The 13,827-nt window shown below is 37.7% G+C and overlaps 1 protein-coding gene across 1 annotated transcript in view; it reads right to left on the reverse strand.

The window, feature by feature from the left end:
- The window catches only part of LOC131347409 (uncharacterized), a 31,191-nt gene extending 17,554 nt beyond the window's left edge, over positions 1–13,637 (reverse strand). Inside the window, exons 1-23 of the mRNA XM_058381430.1 lie at positions 13,298–13,637; positions 11,504–11,618; positions 11,299–11,375; positions 10,484–10,705; positions 10,239–10,330; positions 9,715–9,845; positions 9,355–9,482; positions 9,208–9,281; positions 9,011–9,120; positions 8,582–8,641; positions 8,365–8,470; positions 8,029–8,212; positions 7,558–7,724; positions 6,998–7,072; positions 6,476–6,559; positions 5,805–5,888; positions 5,595–5,693; positions 3,874–4,014; positions 2,299–2,465; positions 1,646–1,709; positions 1,485–1,555; positions 693–876; positions 490–592 (exon numbers count right to left, since the gene is read on the reverse strand). Of these exons, the coding sequence (XP_058237413.1) occupies positions 490–592; positions 693–876; positions 1,485–1,555; positions 1,646–1,709; positions 2,299–2,465; positions 3,874–4,014; positions 5,595–5,693; positions 5,805–5,888; positions 6,476–6,559; positions 6,998–7,072; positions 7,558–7,724; positions 8,029–8,212; positions 8,365–8,470; positions 8,582–8,641; positions 9,011–9,120; positions 9,208–9,281; positions 9,355–9,482; positions 9,715–9,845; positions 10,239–10,330; positions 10,484–10,705; positions 11,299–11,375; positions 11,504–11,618; positions 13,298–13,517 (2,758 nt within the window). The 5' untranslated portion in view covers positions 13,518–13,637. The remainder of the gene's footprint in view (positions 1–489; positions 593–692; positions 877–1,484; positions 1,556–1,645; positions 1,710–2,298; positions 2,466–3,873; positions 4,015–5,594; positions 5,694–5,804; positions 5,889–6,475; positions 6,560–6,997; positions 7,073–7,557; positions 7,725–8,028; positions 8,213–8,364; positions 8,471–8,581; positions 8,642–9,010; positions 9,121–9,207; positions 9,282–9,354; positions 9,483–9,714; positions 9,846–10,238; positions 10,331–10,483; positions 10,706–11,298; positions 11,376–11,503; positions 11,619–13,297) is intronic.
- Positions 13,638–13,827: the final 190 nt, after the last annotated feature.

The raw sequence follows: 13,827 nt of genomic DNA on the forward strand, positions 1-13,827 counted from the left end.
CTACTGCATGTGAAAATGAAGGCTTAGCTCCACCCACCTGGCACAATCTTTAAAAACTTATGTATGATCATTTATGATGTACTGTATGTATCGTTCTGATGTATGTGTTAATTTTCTTTCTAAGTCTTGGAAACCCCACATAACTGGCAACGATATTAATAATAATTACTTAATAACATGAATTAATATTCAGAACCAAAAACATCAAAATGCTAGATCTTCATTAAATATGAATATAATGTTTGCGTGTGTAATTCAATACCTCAATTCCTATCTAAAAAATGACCTTATTCTCCTGATTAACAAGCGTTTTATTGTCAATTAGTTAAGAGTAAATGAGAATGAAGAAGACAGTCCTTACAAGACTCAAAACCAAAGACAGTATATTGATATATCACGGAAATAGGAAAGGGGATTAAGAGACTATTTTAAGTAAGGGTGTGCAAACCTTCGCAAAGAGCTGTATATGTAATTAATAAATGGACTCACAGAGGAAGGCCTTCTTGTCCTGGTTCGACAGTTCCTCAAACACTTCCCAGAACAAGACAATTGTCGGGTGTTCTTTGTCAAATACGTACTCGTAAGTCGCGTTCTGTTAATCACAACAAAACACAGACATAAGTTATGCTTTAACAACAACGAGATACCAGTTGCAAATTTAATACAAATCTTAAAAATGTCTTTTTATCCACCTTTTTGAGTACGTCCCAGTCGTAATCCTCTGAGCCCAGCATCACTCCTCTGAGCTCTTCTGGCTGGAATAAGTTCACCATGCTTCTCTCACACACTTTGTAGAAGCCTCTCTTAAACTCATTAAACACCCGCTCCACTGATTTGTTCAGGACGTAATCAACGTATGTGTCCACAAACACGTTTCTATCGAAGCAATAAAAGTGGATATCATTAGATATTATTATAAAGTCTCAATGAAACACACGTTAACACTTTTTAACATCGACATATCTGGCATTTTCAGTCAGTATAAAGAAATTAATCATCTTATCGCCGCAAGTCTGATATAAAATTACACAGGATATTGGTGGCTTTCGGTGTTTAAAATATGGTGATTTTGTGTTTAGCTGCTGATCAGAAAAGGGCGGGGTTTGAAATAAAAGCAAAAAACAAACAAACAAACAAACAAACAACTAAACAAAAAATCTAAAAAAAAATCTGTACAGCATTTTGGCAGACACCCTTATCCAGAGCTACTTACATTTTTATTTCATTTTATACAACGGAGGATTAAGGGCTTTAACACAACCTTCTGATCAGTAGTTTAGCACCTTGCAACGTAGTACATTTGTACTGCTCCACCAGGCTTGGGGGATTGATTCCCATCCCCACTCTATGTGCCTAGAGTCTGTTTCTCCCCCCTATGTGTTGAGGGGTTAGACTTGTGTTGTAAATGTATTTATTGATTATTGATTGGCATCACTAAATTGCCCATGGTGTGCTTGTTGAATGTTTATGAATTTGTAACTAACTTGTTTAAGCTCGTCACAGCTTTTCCGGGCTCTTCTGGATCCAACTCGACCTGCTTGTCGTCCCAAATGATCTGAGCATGGTATGAAGAAAATATTAGAACAGTATAAAACAAAATGTTGACTGTTCACAATAGTAAGCTTGTGTAATAATGTGCACTTACAGTGTAGATCATGTCCATGTTCTCAGCATCGTCATCGCTGTAGTCCAGTATGTACTGCAAACTCCTGATAACAGAAACATAGACAGTTGTGTTTTAGATGCCACGAAAAATATAAGAAATAACGTGTGTTTATAAAAGAAATAGTCAATAACCATGGAAGTGCGAGTCAGCTGAGTTTCTGTTAGCAACCTTTAAATAGATTTTCCTATAGTGGCACACTCCACAGCAATTTGCTAATGATTTTATTCTTCATTAATGCATGATGTCATACTTTTTCAGTTTATAGTTCCATTTAATTCAGTGGAAGACCAGAAAATATTTTGTTCCTGTTTCTCTTCATGTTACAGCAGCTTTGTTTCCCCATTTGCTTTGGATGTTATGACAAAAAAAAAAAAAGTAGCTTGTTACAGACAAACGACAAAAAAAACATCTATGTCCATCCTCTATCCTGAAAACTCTTATCATGGCTGTAGAGTTAAAGATACAGCTTTAACTCTAATTGAAAGCTTGATTATATCAGCACTAATAACAGATGACAATACAAAAAAATTACACCTTCTGAATAATCAGAACCCAGCATTCTACTGTGCTGTAGTATAACAGAATAATATAAAATGTAAAGAGAGTGATGGTAATTGTCATGAAAAACGTACTGTGCTTGGACATGACTCAGTTCAGCAAAATCCTCCAGAGTAGGTCTGATGTCGAGAAGTTTTTTAAACAAAGCCAAAGGAAAGGGAATGTGCACAACACTGTTGTTGTAAAAGGCCAGACCACACAGGAGTCCAAGAAAAAAGTATCGCTCCTCTGGTAAGCTGAGCTGAAGGAAAGAGTGGTCAAATGATTAAAAAGTAGCTTAAAAGTAGCTGAGTAGCACTGTGTCCAGTTTTAATGTCCAGATATCATGTGGGAGCAACAATCAAATTTACTCCGAATTCAAAAGACACATTTCAACCATGTTTTCAATTTTTGTTCAGGACAATTGGCTACAGGAAGAACAAGGGTTGATTTTACTTTCTGGAATCTTTTTAATGTTTCTGAAGACCAAGATCCAAATCAAAAATAAATTTTCATTTATTCATCTTCAGTAAGTGTTTTGTCTCGGTCAGGTTCTTAGTGGACTCAGAAATCAGTGGGTAAGAGAAGGGATGGACCATCAGTACACTTCAGGGTGCCATGTAAACACAATTATACTTATGCACAGCAATTTACCATACCAGCCCACCTGTTGGGTACATTTATGGGAGGTGAGAAAAACCTAGAGAACATGGAGGTCAGGATCAAACTAGGGACCATGGGCGTCGCTAGGCCATTTTTAGGGGGGCTTTAACATGTCTACTCAGCCCTCCTAAAATTCTGCGATTCTCCATAAACTCTACACAAATTGGTGATCTCCTCAGTTCCCTTTAAATTTCATATGTAAACGGCGGCAGACTTCGGCTCCTCCCCGTCTTTCAGCACGTTCTTCAATCCACAGACCGTGGCGTCGCAGAGCGAGGATCAGAGGACAAGTGTGTGTGTGTGTGTGTGTGTGTGATCAGGAAGACTCGTATTTGGCTTGTTCAGTACTCAAATGTTATACACATCTATGCAATACAGTGAAATTCTGCAGTAAGTTTACCATCCTACCCTGTTAGTCAAACCTTTACTTTATTTATTTATTTATTTATTTATTTATTTATTTATTTATTTATTTATTTTTTACTATTATACCCTCATTGGGGGCTGAGCCCCCCCTTAAATGAAAATTCTAGAATCGCCCCTGCCGGGGACCCTGGACTAGTGAACCAGCATTGTTACCTGGTGCAGCACCCATTTTATTTTTAATAAAGCTAAAGTAATGGCATCCTTGGTATTATTTGAATGTGCACACCATCATTAATTCAGGCCAACAGTTTGAGCTGAGCTTTATGCTTAATAAAATTTAAGGACAAGCAACAGTAACATGCCATAGATACACAGTTTTTTTTTATAGTTAATACAACAGCAACAACAAAAATAAATAAATGTGCAAAATTTAAATAGTGTCCATTACTAGCCCGAACCCAACAATTAGTTATACCGGTCCACAATTAAAAAATGCATGGTACATCACCATGGTATCTCACACATTCAACTTTAATTTCAAACTTCAATTCCAAGATGTCTACACTGTATCTTTGCACCTACAGCAAATACCTGTAACTATAATTACAAGGGGATATCATTGTACAGTTTTTTTGGCTTACCTCAGCAGGAAACCAGATGAGTGTTTTTGTGTCATTGTACATGAACATTTTCGATTCTGGGTCCAGCAGCATTTTAAATGCATTGTGAAAGAAGTCCCTCTTATTGACGTCGCTCTGTTTGAAGTCCTCACAGTACAACACCTGCATGTTAAATACACACAGTACGGCATTGATGTAACTGCTGAATGTCCCTCTGTAACATCACAACATGCTACGCTCTCGTTAAAACACCAGAGGAAGCCCTCGCCCGAGTTCTGACCCACTTCCGCGTTAATGTTGCTTCCAGTTTCTACAGACATTTAAACAGTATGCATACCAAATCTGGACTTAAGAAATGCTTATAACCTCATACGCATGAAATAAGGAGACGAATGGAAAATGGCCTTTCACACCACCCGGAGACACTACAAGTATTTAGTAATGCCATATGGGGTTCACCAATTTCTACCACCGTTTCATTAGAAACTACAGTTAGAAACTACAGGTAGCCACACCCATCATCTCCCTTCTGCTGGGTAACCCAAGGAAAATTCACTGGACCAAAGTTTCCACAGCAGCATTCAACAAACTGAAAACCTGCTTTACCACAGCACCCATTCTGAAACACTCCGACCCCAACGTGCCCTTTGTGGATGTTTCTAGTTGTGGAATCAGGGCAGTGCTTTCTCCATGCCATGGTGAACCCGGAAAGCTTTACCCCTGTGCATTTTACTATAGGAAACTAACACTCACAGAAGCAAGCTATGATGTTGGCAACAGAAAGCACTTATCCATAAAGGAAGCTCTGGAGGAATGGTGACATTGGTTGAATGGGATCCAACATCCATTTCAAGTCATAACAGACCACAAAAATCTTGAATATATAAAGCACGCCAAACGCCTCAACCCATGCCAAGCTACTGTAGGTGGGCTTTGCTTTTCACTCAATTCCATTTCACAGACTTATTGACCCAGTATAAAAACAGTAATGCAGATGCCCTCTGTATATACCAAACCATAGCCCTGGTCCAGAATGCTTTTTGGTCTTCACTTACCAAAAACATGGAAATATATGTCAAAGCCTGGCAAGTTTGTGCCCAGGCCAAAACTAGCTACCATCTCCCAGCGTGACTTCTAGAGCCACTACCTATCTCTCAATGACCATGGTCCCAGCTCTGAGTGGACTTCTTCACTGATCTACCCAGTCTACTCCTGCCAACTTACCATATCTCCCCTACATTCCATGTTTCCCTGCTCAAACCAGCTCACAATGGCCCCAACCAGGTACACACCACCACAGAACCCCCTCCCCAAGGCTCTCCTGCCTATCTGGTACATTCCTTGTTAGATTCCAGACACTGTGGGGATCAGCTTGAGTATCTGGTGGACTCGGAGGGATACGGCCCTGAAGAACAATCATGGGTCGAAGTCACCGACATCCTAGATATATCACTCACTGAGAAGTTACACAGGCTACATCCAGACAAGCCATCACCCAGACCCCGGGGTAGGCCACAACATACTGTAGAACACCAGGAGGTGTTTGTAGAGAAAGGGACTTTGCAACATTGGGACATGCTACGCTCTCGTAAAACCGCCAAAGGGAACTCTCACCAAAGTTCTGACCCACTTCTGGGTTGGATTATTATTAATAAATCTGCACATGGATCCCGCAAGCTCTGCTTCGGGGGCTTCATTACACCCTAAAAGTTCATTTGATCATTTGGATTAACAATACGTACCTGCAGCCAGCCCTTCAGCGCTTGTTCACTTGCATCTCTCAATGATTGGAAACAGTCCTCCAGAAGTGCAGTGCGTCTTAACGTCATTGTAAATGGTCCCTACAGTTACGGAGTTTCAAAAGGGGACAACAGTAAAAATATTTAGATTAGATTAAGCAAAGCTTCTCCAAAAAAAAAAATTCATAAATATCAGTACATGTATATACACACCATAGATTCTCTGAACTTTAGAAGTCTGTATTTAGCCTCCAGATTAAAGATAAAAGGACTTGAGCTGAGAAGTGTTAAGGTTTGCTGCAATGAGAGAAATGTAATACAGTGGTTATTAGGAAAGCAATAAAGCTTTGCTGTTGCAGGAATATAGGAAAATAAACAATCATGGCTCGTCTAATGCGACCTGAAGCAAAGTGAATTTACAGACAGTATTTATTATTTATTAGTTCATAATACCAACATGTTCACTTTCAAGTGTTATTCAAGTGTTGTCTTATACTACAGCCATGATTTTCTCCACTCAGTCCTGCATGTTTTTGTGTTTTTCCAACTCTGTGAGCAGCTCTGATCAGTTGTTCCATCCTAAATTGATCTTCCTTTCTGTCTTCAAGTTAATAAGACAAACATGTGTCTTGTCATGTTACTGAGAAGTCAAAAAGCATCACAAAACTCCTCCTTCTTGGGTCCATAATCTTCTGGAAACTTCCTGATCATTACAAAATGCTAAAACTGGAATTGAATGTTAAATCGATTCACCTTATTCAGAAGATCAAAAAAATAATTATGGAGAAAATTAAGTAAGTAAATAAATAAGTGCTGTGGTATAAGACATAATAAAATCACATATGCAACCATTCACAATCGCTTTGAATGCATAAGTTACTCACCATATAGTGCTGTTTTTGTTCCATCATCGCATTAAGGTTTCCATTCCAAAAATAATTATTGATGTCCGTCTGAAGAACATGTAACTAGGGGATAAAAGAAAAAAATATTTAGGACAACAATGTAGATATTGTATCAAAAAAGTTCAGATCAATTTAATTCAATTTTATTTGTATAGTGCTTTTAACAATGGACATTGTCTCAAGCAGCTTTGCAGAAGTATAAGTATATAAGTATAAGTATAAGTATATATGTATATTTAATAGAAATTTGAATAAGTTTAAAATTAAATTTATATTTTTCCTTAAGCCTGAGGCAACCGTGGCAAGGAAAGACTTCCTGAGATTATATGAGGAAGAAACCTTGAGTGGATCCAGGCTCATTTGGGTGACACCTGAGAGTCTGATTATAAATAATATCCTCCTTACAACTCAGTAACTCGATTCATAAATCAGTGAAATTCTTTATAGATTTGTATGCATCATTTTTCATAAAGTTCTACAATACAAAAATTTGTACAATACCATGTCAAACAACTCGTTGACCTCAATGATGATGAAATCTCCAGGTGTGAGTGTTCCTTGGTTCCTGCAGGAAGCCTACAGAACACAAAGTAAAGGCAAATGTTTAACAATGTGAAAAACATTCATTGTCATTCATTCTTTCACTCAATCCATCCATCCATCCATTTTCTATACCCGCTTTATTCCTAATTAGGGTCACGGGGATCTGCTGGAGCCTATCCCAGCACACATTGGGCAAAAGGCAGGGGTGCAGCCTGGACAGGTCACCAGTCCATCACAGGGCCACATATAGACAGATATCCACACACCTATGGGCAATTTAGAATTACCAATCAACCTAATGTACATGTTTTTGGACTGTGGGAGAAAATCGGAGTACCCAGAGTAAACCCACACAAGCACAGGGAGAACATGCAAACTCTGCACAGAAAGGCCCCTGCCTGTTCGAACCCGGGATTTAAACCCAGGACCGTCTTGCTGTGAAGCAACAGTGCTAAGCCACTAAGTCACCATGCTGCCCTTCTTTCACTCAATCTGTATTTTAAATGCAGTTTATTCACCTTGTGGAGCATCTGAAGAACTTGCAATGATTCACGTAAGAGTGGATACATGTTAGTTTGTTGGCTATAGTCATAGGTCATCTCAGATATCAATTTTGCAGATGAAGTTTGAAAAAGTTTCACTATTGTTCTAAGGAAGGTTTCTGGGAGTTCGGACCAGAAGTTCTCTGAAAAAAATAAAATAAAACACGTGAGACACGTGAGCTGATGTCCATATTTCTTCTCTCACTATGAAACCGAACTTGGTTTATTATCATATCTATTTTCATTGTATTTCAAGTGCTGCAAAAATTTTGTGTGTAAACATTTAGGGTTAAGTGTCTGTTTTATTCCTATGTATCTTATTTTCACTGTGAGACGTAGCACTAAAGGCTTCAGTACATCATTTGTTACACAATATACTGTACCTACACATTTCAGTTGCACTTATCACTCTTCATATATGATGAGCTACATCATCATATATCTTACCTAAAGTCGTGAGCATACAGGGATCCAGATTTAAAATTGCGGAAGCATAAGACTCTGTGAGCTTTGTCTTGTGTCCCAGTTTGTTCAGCAGTTCAGGCAGGATGAGAAAAACTCTTAAAGCCTCCACACCAGCAGCAGTAAAACTCAGAGAGGGAAGAAGATCTTTCTCCACCACCTTCTCTAGCTGAAACAGATACACCAGATTACATCAAAGTCCCAGGCATTGTTGCATCTGTTCAGATATAAACCTTCAAAAAAATCCACGTTTTCACAATAAATGAAGAACTGACAAGCTTATGAAGGCATGAATAGCTCTGAATGGGTGTGTTGATTTACCTCCCATAATACTCTCTCCTTCTCAGCCAACCGGTCAAAGGCAGTTTTCACCGATTCCATATCCAAACCAGAGAAGTGTGTGGATGTTTGGTAATGTCTGTCGCAACTACACAACATACACATAACACATAAAAGAAACATGAAATATATTATATAGAATGGTTTTATTTTTCAATTTGTATATAAGTATCTTTAGTAGTAAATCTGTCCAAATTACCCTCTTATAATGAAGCTCCCATTTAAACAAGCTGGAGATGAGAAAACTCTTTTTATTTCCCTGTTAGTGAAAGAAACAGAACAAAATCAGTTCGGAAATCATTATCAGATTGTCTGTACATTCAGTTATACACTTATATGAGTGTAAACTGGTATGCTAATAGTCTAATATTGACAATTGAATATTGACGAAATTGAGTTCTGAATAATATAAAATTTACATTTAACTTATTTTTTGAATTTTGTCTAGACTTTATAAGAAGCCAGTCTAACCTAACTGGTTTTACAAATGTTCAACTGGTCTAATAAAGAAAAAAAATAAGAAATGTAACATGAGGCATGATGATGATGATAATGGTGAGGCTCATGTTTAAACACCACAATTGACTTTGACACCTTGAATCAGGACAGAATCTAACAAAACACTCACTTCTTGATTGTCCTCCACTGATTTGACTCACACTCAGTCACCAATCTGTGAATCACTCTGTCCCCTAATGTCACAATCTCCCTCCTTTGGTTAGGCTCAGGTTCAGAGTTCTAAAATCCACGACAAAAATAGACAATTTAAAAGCATTTATTTATTTATTTACAATTGATAACGGGATCAATCATGTTGTATCTTACCTGAGGAGAGCACATGACCAAGGAATGATTCCCACCAGCAACGATTCTCTCAACTTTATGGTTCTTGTTTGCCTCTGTGCAGAAAAAATAATAATATTTGTTATTTTTGCATTGCTTGCATCCAAATTAAAGTTCACACAGGACTACCTGGTGGCAGCTGGACAGGAAGTGGCACACTCTGATTGGTCCTCTGCCCATTTCCCAGTTGATCTTGTTCTCCACACCCAAATGAGTAGACTGTGTTTGAAGATTTGACCAGTGCGAGAGTGTGATGCCTTAAATACACATCAAGGAAATAATAATAATAATAAAAAAAAGTGCATACACTACATTACATTCTGACAGAGTTTCGTTTAAATATCTCCTCATATTAAGGTGCTTCTAGCAAAATCATTTCACGCTGCCTATGTGTCCTATAAAAACTGCATATAGAGCATTTTAGATTCCAAATTGCAGAATGCAAAAGCTCAAATTCACTTATGCCATATTAATAGACACAATACACACCTCCCACATGCGATCTGGGACACGTTTAAACCCCAGAGCCCACAAACCACACGAGGCTGAAGTTCATCTTGTAATGAATCATGTCCAAGCTGTCCGTAACGACCTGATCCGAACGTGAAAACTGTTCCTCCCTGGAATGAAAAGAAAAGAACATAACTTCACTTATTCCAAATACAGAATATAAACTAAAAGTGTCGTTAATTGACTCATCATACTATTATGCTATTATTCAGTTATTTTCACTGTCTTAGATGAATGAAGTCATTAGATAGTAGATATTAATAAATAATTACTGTTTAATTGATATAAGAAAGGCATAAAACACCAGTTGGAGGATTGTTATAGGAAAATAATCAATAATGAGGCTCGATTCGAAGCAGTTTTACTCTTACAGCCCTCAACCTCGCAAATACGGAAGAATTTTATTCATCTTCTATCACATCAAATTGCCAACTATTACGTTTGATCAGTAATTAACAAAATGTATATTTGTCTGTGGAGAAATATAAATTCTATAATGATACCTTTGACAGAGTAGTAGTGTGTTCCTCACCACATGAGATGGAAATCGTTTTCTTTTGGCTTAGGTTATTCACACAGGTTGGAATGTACATGTCTGTAACAAGATGTCAAATAGTAGATTATCAGATTGCTTTTAAATACATTTTTAGGTGTAGCATCTATTTTGTATATATCTAAGGGTAAGAGTTTGAATTTTTAATTTTTCTATTATTTTATTATAATAAAATAGGATTTTAAGTCAACAAACCCTCTGTATTTCCCAGACCAAGCTGTCCGGCGCTGTTCCTGCCCCAGCCGAACACGGCTCCGGAGAGAGACAGGGCGAAGCTGTGGTCTCCTCCAGCGCTAATCTGAGCCATTGGGATCCCACTCAGAGATTTGAGGAGCTGGGGAGACGTAGAGCTCGGCTTATCCTTCCCCAAACCTAGCTGACCGCTCGAGTTCTGACCCCAAGTGAACAGCTGACCATCTGAGGAAATGAGAAAGAAGCAACATTTGATTCAACACATTCAATAATACTAAAGAAGCTGCTCTCTAAAGCAAGTTATATGTCATTTTGTGCTTTTCAGAAGTTTAATGTGTATCAGATGAAAATGGGAAAAATAATAAAATACATTAAATGAAAATTAAGCTTACATATAAAATCAAATACACTGGGGGACTTGACTATTTCCAGGGAATAAAATAGCATTTTACTAAAAATGTGAGGGTTTGCTGACACAAAAAGACAATTTGTGTTCCATTGATAAGAAGGTATTTTGTATACAAGTTTGTATATACTGCTAAGAATATCTAATTTGTTCACTTCACAACTGTGTTGTTTTGCTCCACCCTAAATGAACACCAACTCACCGAAAAGGAAACAAAAGGTAGTTCGTACGCTGTAATTAATTAAATTAAGTTTTGACGTGTAGAGAGTAGCTCTAAGCATGAGTCAGAGAATGTGACTTCATTCACAAGCATGTATGGAAGATGAATGTAGAAGATAAATAATACATTTTCCCTGCTTAAATGCTTAATTAACATTTAATCTGAACAGTGATGAATATATCCAGTAAATACCATTTGACAGTGCCATGAAGTGATGATCCCCACATGCAACCTGAATTACAGTTTTATTGCAGAGCTCCTTGATGGGCCTGTGACCAAAAACAAAATATAATTAAACTGAATATATATATATATATATATATATTTAAAAAAAAACATTAATCATTGCATTTTACTTCTACTACTACTAATAATAATAATAATATTAGAAACATGCCTGCAAACATAAGGTTTCCCCAAAGAAAGTACTTTGCCTCCATATGTCAGAAGGACAGCATCAGTTTCACCACAGCTGATCAGTCTGATTTTCTCTTTCTTCAGGTCTAACGCTTCTACAAATAACAAAAACAACAACAACAACAATATTACTACTACTACTACTACTACTACTAATAATAATAATAATAAATTAATAATAATAATAATAATAATAATAATAATAATAATAATAATAATAATAATAATAATAAATTAATAATAATAATAATAATAATAGGGATAATGAAGGTAAATTGGAACAGTAAAACCTTACTGAGTGAAAGTTAAAAATGTAATGTTTATGTCAGGAGCTACTGGGATGGTTCCCTGACAGACCATCAGAGGTTGCTGACAGGCGGTTCATCATGGTTTGTTGTATTATTTATTTCCCACATGAGCTGTGCCACGCCCTTCCCATTCTCCTGTTTTCTCGCCATGTCAACTGTTCATTATCGAATCTAATTTTTTTGCCCTATATATACCAGTCAGTTGCATCAGTCATCATCAGTCACTGTTTGGTTCCTTACGTTGTAGTTATGTTTGGTTTCTCGTGTTGTGGTTATGTTTCATGTAAGTCTTTTGTTATTTTTACGTTTGTTTTATTAAAGTCATATTTCTCCTGCCGCTGCATCTGGGTCTAATTCTCTGTCAGTGGGTGATCGAGCTTACTGTGGAGACCCGGGTTCAAACCCTGCTTGGGTCTGTGTATCTGGATGTTACAGTTTAAACTTTTTTATAAGCTTAGAAAATGGTCATGACTTACACATATTTCTGATGCGCATTTTTTCATAAGATGTATTACTGTAATAAAATAAGCATGTATTTTTTTTTGAAAAGTATTCAAATAAAACATACTAGCGTTAATCTAAGCCTATTTTGGCTTTTAAGCCTCTAATGACCTAAAATAAATATGAAAAAATGGACCAAAGAGAGTGTGTGTTTGTGTGTGTGTGTGTGTGTGAGAGAGAGAGCTAGAGAGAGAGAGAGAGAGAAAGAGAGGGGGTGAGAGAAAGAAGGAGAGAGAGAGGGGGGGTGAGAGAAAAAGGAGAAAGAGAGAGAGAGAGAGAGAGAGAGAGAGAGGGAAAGAGAGAAAAAGAGGGGGTGAGAGAAAGAAGGAGAGAGAGAGAGAGAGAGAGAGAGAGAGAGAGAGAAGGAGAGAGAGAGAGAGAGAGAGAGAGAGAGAGAGAGAATGAGATAATGAGAGAGAGAGGGAAAGAGAGAAAAAGAGGGGGTGAGAGAAAGAAGGAGAGAGAGAGAGAGAGAGAGAGAGAGAGAGAGAGAGAGAGAAAAAGAAGGAGAGAGAGAGAGAGAGAGAGAGAGAGAGAGAGAGAGAGAATGAGATAATGAGAGAGAGAGGGAAAGAGAGAAAAAGAGGGGGTGAGAGAAAGAAGGAGAGAGAGAGAGAGAGAGAGAGAGAGAGAGAGAGAGAGAGAGAGAGAGAGAGAGAGATGTGGATTTATCATATTTATTCATGTTCCGAATTCATAAACATGTCATTAAAATGCCTTTCAGTGAATTTTGGCAAAATGGGAAGCCTTGCTACGATATAAGCATTTTTCATAAATGTAGCTAGAATATTTCAGAGCATATGCAGAATTATGTCTTATTGCTGACATTATTATTGAGTCAGATTAAAGAAGTTTGCAGTTCAAAACCGTCCCTGAATTCTCCATAAAAACAATGAAAATCATTAAAGCATCATCGAAAGCTCATGTGTCTGCCTACTATGCCAAATGAAGACAGAAACACATACTCAGCTTTCCAGTCGTGCCATGTTCCCTGATGCTCAGTCTCATGACAGACGCGTTTCCTTCCCCGCGGATAAATCCTAAAAGACTCTTCCCCAAAGACACATCTCCGATCCTGGATCTGGGAGAAAGGGATCCGATGCCAGTGTCCGTGAATTTCACACTGTCAGCGTTCACTAAACCAAATCCGTCCGGTTTTACAGTTTCTCCCCAGTAAAACAACATGATGAAGTCTCACACAAGTCTGCTCGTGTGGATGCAGTCACTTCAGTGCCATGGCTTTTATATATCATGCCCTGCCTCTGTTTCTACCTCACTGAGACCGAGAAAGGAAAGCGAAACTTATCAGCTGTGACTGCGCTGATTCACTGGAAACAGAAAGCTATTATACAACAACTCTTACACACTGATGCAAAAATCAGTTATTTACATCCTTAGGCTCATACATTTTTATTTGCAGTAAATATCGACATACTGTATTTATGTTGCGTCTTCATTAGTTCTTAAATAGTACATGCCTTAACTCATTAATAGC

This window comes from Hemibagrus wyckioides, linkage group LG03, assembly GCF_019097595.1.
Source record: "Hemibagrus wyckioides isolate EC202008001 linkage group LG03, SWU_Hwy_1.0, whole genome shotgun sequence".
Taxonomy (NCBI): Eukaryota; Metazoa; Chordata; class Actinopteri; order Siluriformes; family Bagridae; genus Hemibagrus; species Hemibagrus wyckioides.